The sequence below is a fragment of the Symphodus melops genome (genome assembly GCF_947650265.1).
Source record: "Symphodus melops genome assembly, chromosome: 1".
Taxonomy (NCBI): Eukaryota; Metazoa; Chordata; class Actinopteri; order Labriformes; family Labridae; genus Symphodus; species Symphodus melops.
In genome coordinates this window covers 43,144,280-43,157,085 of record NC_136691.1, presented here as the reverse complement: position 1 = coordinate 43,157,085, position 12,806 = coordinate 43,144,280, and the positions used below count along the sequence as shown (strand labels likewise).

The following is a 12,806-nucleotide window of genomic DNA, read 5'->3' as shown; positions in this document are numbered from 1 at the left end:
AGATCTGAGTCCACCAGGCTGTCAGAGCTCCGGCTATTGTTGGTGCTTTGAAGAGTGGATTTTATAAAAGAGAATTACAGTAATCCAACCTAGATGTAGCAAATACAAGAACTAGTTGTTCTGCATTGTTTTGATACAGGATCTTCCTGATCTGAGAGATATTACAAAGGTGAAAATAAGCTGTCCTGTAAACGTGCTTTGTGTGAGAGTTAAAGGACATTCAATTTAAATTCAATTTCAACTTTATTTGTTAGGGACCGTGTGAAATTTAAACATAAATGTAACCACTTGATGCATTTCACCAGAGTTAGCCTTAGGCTAATTTACATCTGCAGTCCCTTTGGCAGGTAAGAAAAATAGCATATATAAAAGCATACATCACTCAACAAGTAACAAATAGAATTACACATATAAAATGTCCCTTGCAGACACACACACGCACACCATCACACAGCAGGCCTTGTCAGCCCCATGAGTGGATTAAATAAAAAATGATAGAGTAAATGACTGACAAAAATTAGTGACTCAAATGACTCACAATCTTTATATTGTCTGGAATAGTGTTTCATTTTGTGATGGCTTTAAGAGAGAAAGCTGCCTGCCCAAAGGCTGAATAGCGAAAAGGTACAATGCAGTCTTGTATGGAAGCTATTCTGATGGACCTTACAGAGCACAGTGCAGACATTGAGAAAATCTGCAAACAGATGAACTGATCTTCGACTTGTTCCTCTTTTTTTTGTTCTTTTGCACTAAACATTTATTGAGATGAGCATAACATCACTACCTTTTACTACTTAAAGGCTAAAACCCACTTCTGAAGGTAAATTTAAGTTCAACATCTTACTTGAGCAAGTAATCTGCAGTAAACATGAATAATTTTGAGCTGTAGCAACATTTATTAACATTTATAAATCTTATTTAATCATTATTAATAAAGACTCTTCCTTCAATCAATGTGAAACTGGAATCACAAATATCTCCTCCAGAAACATACAAACTGCAATGAAATAAATAAACTTTAGCTACACAGTAGTTTACCTTAAACATAAATACAATTAAATAAAATGGGGTTTAAAAAATAAAAATACAAGAACTTTGCAAATAAACAGTAGAATCCAAAAGTAATCTTACTTTGATTAAACACAAAAAACAAAGAACATTAGATTGTAACACAAGCCTTTATTCAAACTTTGGGGGTTTTCTGATGAAATGTATATTCCACTTCATAAATACACTTAATTCAATCATCAATGACCATTCATTCTTTTTATATAAAATAAGGGTCTGATTAAACAAAGCAAATTAAGCATTTTATTTCCATTCCATGTTTTTATTTATTTAATGTACTCCTTTTGAAGGAAAGTTACATTTTTTTGGGTTTTTTTCAGTGGTCAATCTAGACATTGACCATAAGCTCACAGCCAAGACAGTGCATTAGTGGCTAAGGGACAATTTTATGAATGTCCTTGAGTAGCTCAATCGAACATCAAACATCTCTAGAGAGACCTGAAAATGCCTGTCCACCAATGGTCCCTATCCAACCTGACAGAGTTTGATCTGCAGAGAACAACAGAAAAAAACAGATCTAGTTGTGCAAAGCTAGTTGCGTCATACCCAAGAAGACTCAATTGATGACAAACGTGCTTCAACTACATACCATGTAGAGGGTCTGAATACTTTGTGATATTTCAGTTTTTCCTTTTTAAAAACTTGAATACATTTCTAAAATTCAGTTTCCACTTTGTCATTATGGTGTATTGACTGTAGATTGATGAGAGGAAAAACAATAGAACTGATTTTAGTATAAGGCTGCAACATAAAATGTAATATTTTTTCTAGATTACTGTTCAAAAAACATGCTAAAGTGTACTTTTCATAATATGACCTTTAAATTCATAGTGATGCTTTTTTCTTCTGTTTGAGCTCAAACAGGTGGATGTCTCTATTAAACATTTTCAGAATCTGAAACATAATGTCAAATGCCGTGTTGGGTTTTAATTCAATAAATAAAATGTAACTTCATTTTTAGCAGATTACCTATAAATGAGTATATGAATTATGTGGAAACTCCATCCTCTCCGTCTTTTGCCTGCTCGAGCATTTAGAAAATGTGCGTTAGAAATACGCCCTTTGGAGATTTTCCCTCCATGAAATCATGAAGTACAGTAATCCCTACCCCAGGCGGGTGACACTCCCACAGCCAGGTGTACATAGCAAGATAATGCGACATGAAAATTTTATCTGTTATTATTTTTGAACTAGGGACCATGGTTCTTCGACGACAGCCCCTCAAGTGGCTGGAGCGCAGCTAGTTCCTGCTCCTCCGTGTCTGCCTTCTTACCGTAAATGATAGGGAATAATGCAAGAAAACCCAAGCCACCCAAAAGGGACATGGTCGGATACAACTAATTTGCATTCAAAGCTGTTGACACAGAACAGCCTGTTGTGAGCAGGGCTGAAAAAAAGGTTTATATGCATGATAAAATATAGGACCAGAGTGGGTTTTTGGCAAGAAACCGACTTGTTTCGAGGTCCTCTGAGACCTATATAAAGTTGTTGAAAAGGAGTATAAATTGTGACAACAGGGAAGAAGGTCTTTGGATCACCTTAAAACCTCCAAATGCACTGCCTGAACTCATTTGTACTCACTTTATTCATAAAATCTGCAGTCATGACTGTGACATTGAACATGTGTTTTTAAGGATTCTGTAACATGTCATTTTTAGTCATTTAGTACAAAGCAGGTTTTCTTGAGTATTTGACCAAAGAGTTGGAAAAAAAACGACCAAAACTGCAATGAATTTTTTTTTATAATGATACTGGTTCTGCAAAACACAAAGATTTTTCTAGTTCAGTTGTTATGTCTGTATTTGAGTAAAGAGTTGCTATTGATGGGTTGAAATGTTTCAGACCTGGATTTCAGTGTTGTTTGTTTTGTATAAATTTACTCTCTTATATCAACAGAACAGTATTCATACAATACAACAGTAAAAATATCCATGCTAGAGTAGGCTTTTTTGGTCAGTTTCAAAAACATTTTTATAAAATCTAAATTCTCATATTCAAACAACTTTTCTAATTGTCAGTTACAATTTGTGTCTGTCGTCACTATTGGAGGGTCCCAAAATGCAAAATTTACCAATCAATAAAACTTCCTATCACTAGAACACCCTGTCTGCAGAGATCCATAATCAGGACGGCTCGAAGATTCACATTTAAATCACACACCAACCCACCAGAATTTGTGTACAAAAGGGTGGGGCCAAAGAGAACAAGTGTGTCACCTGTCAGCAGGTTTACCACATGGCACAAAGTGAACTCCGCAGAACCAGTATTCAGTCCTGTTATCACACACAGTTTAAAAGACACACATGGTCACAAAGTCCAAAGTTCAAAATGTCAAATAAATAAATCAAAACAGGAGGTTCATTAAATAGAACAAATTAAGATGAGGTTCCACATCTGAGCCACAAGTCTAAAATAAAAATTTAAAAAGTCCTAAATTGGCTGTCAATCTGGTAGACTGGCCATTTAATTCAGACAGGACTCCCTAATCCAGAGCTGCTTCAATCAGGTCTGGGCCTGATTTAATGGAGACTGAGCCGCACTGAGCCAGTCTGGTCACACATGGAGGCGGGAGTATCTGAGTTTCCATCTCCTGGATCGGACTTTGAAGAAGAAGAAAAGGAGCATGAGGAAGAGGCAGGAGCAGACATACAGGACCACACAGAGACTCATGTCTACGCTGTTAAAACCCAGACCCAGAATCCAAACACCTCCTCCAGCTCCTCCTCCTTCTCTCCCAACTTTAACCCCCAAGTCCAAAACCTCCCCTCTCCCATCTCCCCTCAAAGCCTTGTCAACAGGTTGAGGCTCTGTTTTTTCCTCAGCTTTCTTGTCCTTCTCCTTTCTCTCCTCCCCTTCCTTTCTGTGCTCCTCCTGTGGCTGGCTTGTCTGTTTTGCAGAATCAGCTTTAGGATTTTGAGGAGGCGCAGGGAGTTGTTGGGGAATCATGGAGTATTTGGGAGACAGGTTGGAGGCTCCGTAGTGCTGTCGGAGGAAGAGGAGGACGTTGTCTTGGTTCCAGACGTGGACACCATTCTTCTCCTCGTGGCAGGAGGCGCAGAGGGAGGGGCTCGGCCAGGGAGCTTTGGAAAAGAGGGGATCATCACTCAGAGAGCCTGGAGGAGGAGAAATGAAGGGAGGGAAGGCGTCAGAAACTAAATCAAAAACTTTATTTTATTTTAACTCTCGAAATGTTTGGAACTACATTTCCCATAACTCCTTGTTTCAGTGAGTATGCATTTACCAGCCAGTCGGTAGTTGACCATGTTGTGCTGGTTCCACAGCCAGAGAATCTGTTGCTCTTTGTTTGTCACTTTGTTCATGCTCTCTTCTGCTGCCTCTTCAAAGTGTCGGCCGCACTGCTCACAGCCGAAGAATGTCCGGATGTACTGACGCATCACCTGCAGCACCGGGGCTGCGTCGCGCTCCAGACCTGCACAGGAGCATGGCCCAGCCGAAGCAGTGTTAGACAGACATGTAAGACATGTAGACTTCTTCGATAGGCGTGTTAGAATGTGCGTACCTGTGTTTTCCAGTGCAGTGGGTGTGGCGTCATGTTGGACTGTCAGGACGTGGAATAGAGTCCACAGGGAACATGGGTAACCTCGCAGCCCTGGTCTGCTGCCCTGGCAACCAACCCAGTGAAGCTCCGCCCCTAGAAATACACCTGAAATCTGGGGCAAGAAGTGTGAGGTCAGCTGCTGCTCTGTATGAATCTTAACAATATGCTTGTATGTGCGTCTCACCCTCATCTTATTGTCCACCAGGTCAAGGACTGCCTGGTAGGGAATTCGTTTTAGCGGCATACTGAGAAGCCAATCAGAAAGAGTCTCCATCAGCTTCACCACAGAACCCCCACCTGGATACAACTGAACAGGTACAGACAGAGACATTAACATTTGTATGGGATGCTTAAGAACCAATAATAACATTTTCTTTTGAATATTTCTTTAAAACTTTTGTTACACTTTTTTAAAAAATAAACAAACAAAAGATTGCTGCTTGGCATTGGATTGACGAAGGGGCTATGGGTCTGGTGTGGGCGGAGCCAGCTCTGCTGGTGGCAAGCTCAGCATATAATGCAGATTTGTATCTAAAATCTACTGGGACTGAAAATGTTCTGGAGAATTTATGAATACTGAAGGGATCCTACAAATTGAATTGATTTTATGTTGATTGTTCTGTCCAACTGTCAGATTGTTTTGTTTGTTGTGTTTGAAAAGATTACAATACTGACCAACTTGTTCATTGGGTAATGTGATCTGTGTTTTGCTGACAAACTTAAGTCCTAAATTGAGCTGTTATCGTTTTGAAATACATTTCTTTAACTTTAATTTTCTTGAATTCAAAAATCATGTTTTAACACATTAAACTAGATTTACTTTCTGAATTGAAAAAAACTCCCCAAAAAACAACCCTAACAATTAATGTGTGATTCAACCCATTAAAAGTTTATATTCTGTTCACATGGCATGGTTCATACGTTTGAGGAATATGCTTTTTTTTCTTTTTTCCTTTGAGTAAGAGTTAAGTTATTTCACTTTTAAACACAGCAACTCAGAACTAAACAGATATCATCTACATGGAGAATAAGCAACCGCCTATTACATAGAATCAGTGATTTAGCAGGCTCGTCACCTGGACATCAAAAAAGTAAATGAAATGTAAGTAAATACTACTACTATTATTATTATAAACTAACCAAGTTTGTAACTGTTATTGTTGAATCAATTTTACATAAGGAGAGGATAAGTCTTAAAAATGGAAATTAGGATATACTTTTGTTTTTGTAAGCATTGTTCGGTTTGCTTTATTCTGTTAGGATTGAACATTGCTCATAGTTTTGCATTATTTGACAAAAAAACCCCAAAGGTATCGCTTTTACACATGGAGAGAAGAATAGAAACCGAACAAAGAAAACATTGGTACTATTCAGAACTAAATAAAGTCCTGTTATTGTGATTCCTATATAAAGTATAGCAACAACCTTTGCCACCAGAACAACAAAGTCCTTGAAGATCTTTAGCTCCTCCCCCTCCAGGTAACTATGGGTAGCCAGTTCTACTCTCAGCAGGTAGTGGAGGGCTGACTCCAGGTCAGCCGTGTACACCTTTGACCTGCAGAGAGACACGCACAGGTTTACTCATGACTCACTGTCAAACTGAGCTGAGTCGAGCCGAGCAGGTCTAACTGAGTCTCTGACCTGTCAAAGTCTCTCCAGGGTTCACTGCTCTGTTTGTCAGACAGCACCCCCAATGGGCCTCCGCTGGTACTGCTGCCTGAGTTTATCCGGCGCTGAACTCCAGGTAATGTCCTCAACAAGGAGGAGAAGAAGAACCGTAACTGCTTCTGACTGAAAGAGAGAAAAAAGGAGAAGAACATAAACAAGAAGTAGGAGGAAGGAGTGTGAGAGGGAGAAGAAAGAGGAGAAACAAATCGTGCAAAAATAATGCTACATCTCCACATACTTCCTCAATAAATAAAGGCTGAATACTAATTCATTTGGTCCTGTATTGTTAAAACCCCAAAGTGAGAACACATGTATTATGATTTGTTTTTTAGTTCAATGTTTAAGATCATGTTTCTTAAGGAAGATTCCACATATTTGTATAAAATAATTGAAATTGCAGTTTCATTTTCATTTCTGAAATCATAAAGTAACTCAAACAGCCATCATCTCAACTTAAACGTGTTTTCATTTGGAGCAAGTCCACTCTCACACGAGAAAGCTCCTAATGGTTTCTTTCCTGGTCCACACAGGAATAGAGGTTCTGTATGAGTTTGTGTGTATAACTGTGTTCACTCACACATGCAGTTGTGAGTGTGTTGCGTTCGGGTGCAGCAGGTAGACGGAGGGGAAGGTAGAGACCTTCAGGGTGTCCAGCAGGGGGAGATCTGAGCTCAAAGCCCTCTTTACCTCCAAACCTGAGAACTGCAGCAGGTCCAGGATCACCTGAAGGATGGGTAGGCAGAGAGAGACAAAAAAAAAAAAGGTTTTTTATTTGATGCTTGACATATTTATGACAAAAAGAATCCTGATCTCTGTGAGGTGGTCTTGCTGCTCTCTCAACCACAGCTGATACATGGAATTTCCTGATGATAGGAGAGGTTGTTTTTTTGCTTTTTACAGTTCAGCTGCTGAGCACTTTAAGCATTCTGGGAGTGTTAATGTTAAACTTTTATTTTTATGGTCAGAGAATGGAATTAAAGATAAAGCTGTTTTTTATGCACACCAGATAAATGATACACCATCCAATAGAAGTTCAGCTCAGTCTTCATCCTACCTCTCGTCCTACGAAGGAGTCTGGTTCCTCTATGATGATGGCAGTGTAGTGATCCAACCTTTGTCCTAAGAGAGGCAGCAGCTCCACAGAGCTAGAGACAAGCAAACAGGCAGAAAGAAGGAAAGACAGACTGATGAATCTACTATCACTTTATTTTATGACAGTTTGTTTCGTGTTGTTATTTTTTCCAGAAAAATATCTTGAAAGATGTGTGTGTGTGTGTGTGTGTGTGTGTGTGTGTGTGTGTGTGTGTGTGTGTGTGTGTGTGTGTGTGTGTGTGTGTGTGTGTGTGTGTGTGTTGCCTCCCAGCTGACTGTCTCTTCGGGGGACGAATGTGAAATATCATCAGTAATGACAAATCTTCTTGTGTTTTTAATTGAAGTTCAAGCAGTAGTCACATAGAGCTTCTTTTACCTGTATGGCTTCAGTGGAGGACAGTGATCGGGCCAGTTCAGCTTGGTGTGGTTCTGTAAAATGTTCACCATCAACTGTCTCACTGACTGGATCTCTCTGTCTGCACCTGGAGAGGGAGAGGGAGAGAGAGAGAGAGAGAGAGAGAGAGAGAGAGAGAGAGAGAGAGACAGACATGTCCATTACATGTAAAGATGGCTGGGAGAAGTTTTGCAGTGGTGGTTCATAAGTGGTGTTAGAATGACGGTGTATGAAGCAGGTGGTGTGAGACAGGTTGTGTGTGAGACAAGTGGTATTTGAGACAGGCAGTTTCACACGGGTAAAGTGTTATAAAGGTGGTGAATGAGACAGTGTGTGAGACACGTTCACATGTTGTGTCTGAGTGAACAGTGAGGAGGTGAGACAAGATATTAGTTAAACAAGCAGAGGGAGAGGGATAGTGTGACAGAGCTGGTGTGTGAGGCAGGTAGTGTGAATGTGAAAACACAGGTATGGTGTGACAAAGTCGTGTGTCAGGTCGGTGAGATGAGATGGGTGTTTTGACACAAGAAGTGTGAGACAGGGAATGAGAAACAGGCTGTGTGTAGATCACACACAGCCTGTGTGGTGGTATTTGACACAGGTGGTGTTTGATGCACAAGATAAAGATTATTACTATTTTTTTTATTGGTTTCATTCACGATTTTGATTCATTATTGTATTCAAAATGTATCTCTAATAGATGGTGCGATACATGTAGTGTGTGAGGCGGGTGATGTCTAAGATAGGGCACGTTAGACAGATGGTGTCAGACAGGAAGTGGTTTGTGAGACAGGTGGTGTGTCAGTCTTACCTCTGTAAATTGTCCCTCTGTCTGTTTCTGGACTGTGAGCATGAAAGTACTGTAAACAAACAGATCACCAGAGTTATTACAGTGAGTACATGTGTTGTGTGGGTTGTATGATGTAGAACTAATGTGCGCTCAGTGCACAGTAAAGGTAGAAGTGATTTCACGTACTTTGAATGTTGGGTAGAATTTGATGCCGTATTCTTTACACACATCAAAGTTTTCCTCCTGAGCGCAGTCCAACACAGCCACACTGAGAGCCTGCTGCCAGTCTGAGAGACAGACCGGGAGGGGGAGAGAGAGAGACACGAGCGGGCAGAAACAGAGGCAAAGATGGCAGACAGACAGAAGGAAGAGAGAAATACATAGGTGGGAGAGAGAGATACAGAGACAGGTGGACAGGCAGAGAGAAGAGGGCCGAGAGAGACAGATAGTTGTGGAGGGAGGGAGACAGAGACAGAGAGAGAGAGAGAGAAAAATGGAGATGAGACAACAAAAACAGGAAGAGAGAGACGGATAGACAAGCAGTGGAAGAGGAACAGCAAGAAAATAGAAATGTAGGAAGAGGTAAAGAGGTGCAGACAGACAGACAGAATTAATATTTGTGTTTTTTTAAATGATACAAAAATGTCACTTGATCATGTACACCTGTACATCTGCTGTCAGTGTAATGATCTAATCTGCAAATCAGGTGGCAGCAGCTGACTGTCTGAAGTGATGACCACGATGAAGAGGTTCAGTCTGCATCTCACAGAGCCCAACATCCTATGACTCATAGATCAACAGGAACTCCCTGTAACCAGGGTTACAACAGAAAAGTATCTCCGGTTACATACAGCGGGTGTTAGCACAGATCAGCCTTAAAGGGACAACGCACAGCAGCGAGAGAGGAGAGCACAACTTCAAACTGAAAAGAAGACAAAGAAGCTTTCTGTTGCAACTTGCAGACAGTGATTTGAGGTGAAGTCTGTTTTACTGATGCACCAGTCGCAATTTCTTTTTCTCTGGTTTCTGGATTTATGTGAGGTAAAGTCTATGATGAAACGCTGAACTGTTTCTTTATAGGCTACATGAACCGCTCTCTTTCTTACTTATACAGGAAATAAAGAGTTTAATAGTGAAAATGTTTTGGAGATTTGTCTATGTATGAATGATTACATATGAAAAGTAAAAACTAAAATGCATCTTAATAATAAATAAATAATTCACATGAGAGAAACAGAGACTCTCTTCAGCTGTATTCTCCCTGATTTATGAATTCCCCAGCAACTTGATCAGTCAATGATTTAATTTGGTTTATTTGTGTTCTCTGCCCCTCTGTTTTTATATCAATATGCATTCATCGCAAATAGTTTCTGCAGTGATAGGTCTCAAGGCAGGCCAATCTGATCACACATCACACATGGAAGTTTTAAATTGAAGTGTCCCAACGTAACGACAGAATACTACACTATATTTATTAACTGATATTTGATTGTACTTTACTCTTACAATCAAACTCAGAAGTAAACACTAAACATTAACAATACTTGATTGTGTATTATATTGTGCTGTCAAGCCAATAAACTAAACTGAACACAGGCTTTAAAAATGATGACTGCACTCATCAGACTGCTCAGACTACATTACCCAATTTATTAAACGGTATTATCAAAAAGCGTTTTTTTTGATTTTGGAAATTTTAATAAATTAATTTTATCAGTGAACCTTGCTTCCCCTCAGATCATAGAGCCCTGCCCTGCGTTGTCTGTCAATATTTTGACAAAATTGTTGGTCTCTAACTGTGTGTGTGTGTGTGTGTGTGTGTGTGTGTGTGTGTGTGTGTGTGTGTCTATGTGACTGTCTGCCTCCCAGCCCCCGCCTCTCGAGGGGTTCAACGTGGTCTTTTTTTTTTGTCTCAGATGCCCTTTGACTCCGACAGCAGGTTCCACAAAGAGAGCGTGTGTGTGTGTGTGTGTGTGTGTGTGTGTGTGTGTGTGTGTGTGTGTGTGTGTGTTAGAGAAGCAGCTGGTCTCAGTAGAGAGATTCCCCTGAGAGTTTTGGGGCAGATGGAGACTAAACACAGCAGACTGGTTCCCACAGGTTGTTCTGTCTGCTCAGGTTCTTGCACTTGTTGTACAAATACACTAATAATAGAAACTCTCCTTTAAACGTTGCAGTCAGTATCAACCAGATTCGTTGTTCCTGACTGTAATCACAAAGGTTACAGCTGTTTGTTACTTCAGATTTCTCAGAATTTCAATCCAATATATAAATAAATCTACTGTAGACATAATTAAGTTCACTTATACATCCTTATAAAATATACTACAAGGAAAACACATGCTTCTTAAACTAATTAAATAGTTTTATTATAACCACGACGATGAACAAACATTTTAGTTTTGTGTGCTTTTTGAAATTAATGTTTGGGCTTTTTCCATTTAAAGGGATACTTCACCCATTTTCATGCAAAAAGCATCATATTGCATCACATGAAGAAAACTTCCAGGCAAAGAAAGATATTTTTTTCTCGTCTCAGGGCAAAATGAGGGTTGGATTCACGACCATTCAACACTACTACCATGTTTCTAATGATACACAGCTTCATGCAAATGGGTGAAGTATCCCTTTAAATAACAAAGTGGATAGATTAGGAAATCGGCAGAGACAGTGGAAGTGACATTAAGGAAAGGAGCTTCAGGTCAGACTTAAAACCAGTCCGCGTGAAAGATGACGTGTCTATGATGTTTGTATTTGTTCTTTTTTTTGACTCAGCTTCCCTTCCTTTAGGACATTTCCACATTTTATACACTGTCTCAATACTCACCAGAGAATATTTGTGGGATAAGGTTGATATTAATAATATAAAAGACCCACTGATGTTGCCTAGAATAAAACCACCCAACACCCACACAGCTGATTACATTTAGTGAATAAGTTACGCTTCCTTTTATCATTTCCTCTTCATATGACATGAGATCTGCTTTAATAGTTTGGACAACATCTCACCTGCTTTCAACTCTATGTTGTTCAACTATTTCAATGTTATTTAAAGTCCAAACCTGTCCTGTGTACACGACTTGATTTAACATCATGATTTAACAACTTGTTTTTTTTTATTTTCTGGTCTACTCACATCAACATGATAAATCAAAACTAGCACACACACCCTTTAATCCAGTTCAAGACAGTGATTTGAGTCGACGTGGAGTGAAATCATCTTATTAACATTAACATTCAGTGAACATCAATCTGTTTAACTAAAACTGTAAGTCACCAGGATCTTCATTAAATAATCACCTCCTTTTCAATGTCTTCAGAACCAAAACATTTCCTTTCAATCGTTGGTCACATGAAGCAGAAGTGAGCATTGAGTGTAATTTATAGTCTATTTTTGTATTGTGTCAATGCCGAACTAAAGGGTGAGATGCCAGAATGAGAAAGTATGCTCAATTATACTTAATCACGGGTCATTGTTTCACTTAAAAAGCCAGAATGCAGTAAATTGAGACTATAAATGCAGTCTGGTATTTACAAAAGAGACCCAAACCGAGTGTGAGATACCTTTGACGTCCCGGGCCAAGGACTTCCATGTGCTGGAGTACTGGATGCAGTGTCCACACCAGGAGGAGAAGAACTGGACCATCCAGGCCGAAGTAGAGTTACTGACGGTGGGCTTTAGGCTGCTGCCGCTTAAGATCACCAGCGGGTCCTCCTCCGTGTACAGCCTAGCTGCGGCTCCCAGACAGCCGGGGACGAGCCAGAGTACGACCGCCGCTTTGAACCAGAACCGGAGCATCCCTTATGTCCGGGTAGGGACACACCGAGAGCAGGCTGTCACTAATCTTGAAAGTTTCTTCCAAAAATGATCACACGGGTCCGAGGAAACATGAGAGCAGCTGCTTCGCTACCAGCTAGTTGTGGTTCTGTTTAAGCTGAGAGGAACGGAGAGACAGACATCTCCCTCTGAGACGATTTCCAAAGACAATTAAACCACAAAGGGTTAAACATAACACCACAAGACACAACACTAGTTACTTTAAATCAAAGATTCAATGAATAAAAAAACGACTTATTTCAAGTAATAAGAATTTCTTCGTAATGTTCGAGTTACCATGGAAACAACCAGGATGTACTTGTTTTAAACGTAGAGAGCGTTATGTCTTCAATAGACGATCTTTGATTGACGCACGGTTTGACGTAAAACGTGATGGCCGTGCTACTCGAAGATTTCTGCC

The 12,806-nt window shown here is 39.9% G+C and overlaps 1 protein-coding gene across 1 annotated transcript; it reads right to left on the bottom strand.

Annotated features, from left to right (window-relative positions):
- Positions 1-2,635: 2,635 nt before the first annotated feature.
- qsox2 (quiescin Q6 sulfhydryl oxidase 2) lies at positions 2,636-12,699 on the bottom strand. The gene is made up of 12 exons (XM_079351656.1): positions 12,133-12,699; positions 8,758-8,858; positions 8,593-8,641; positions 7,764-7,869; positions 7,350-7,440; positions 6,873-7,018; positions 6,269-6,418; positions 6,053-6,182; positions 4,812-4,934; positions 4,589-4,739; positions 4,310-4,498; positions 2,636-4,181 (listed from the first exon to the last, which is right to left on the bottom strand). Exons 1-12 carry the CDS (start codon positions 12,365-12,367, stop codon positions 3,622-3,624), a joined length of 2,031 nt encoding a protein of 676 aa, XP_079207782.1. The 5' UTR covers positions 12,368-12,699; the 3' UTR covers positions 2,636-3,621.
- Positions 12,700-12,806: the final 107 nt, after the last annotated feature.

Bases quoted from the DNA above. Each gene is read 5' to 3' on its own strand.
- qsox2 (XM_079351656.1), bottom strand. From the start codon at position 12,367: ATGCTCCGGTTCTGGTTCAAAGCGGCGGTCGTACTCTGGCTCGTCCCC. The intron at 4,935-6,052 runs GTTGTTGCTATA...GTACCTGTTCAG, and splicing joins TTGTTGTTCTGGTGGCAAAG to TTGTATCCAGGTGGGGGTTC. The intron at 4,499-4,588 runs GTACGCACATTC...GCTCCTGTGCAG, and splicing joins CACTGCACTGGAAAACACAG to GTCTGGAGCGCGACGCAGCC.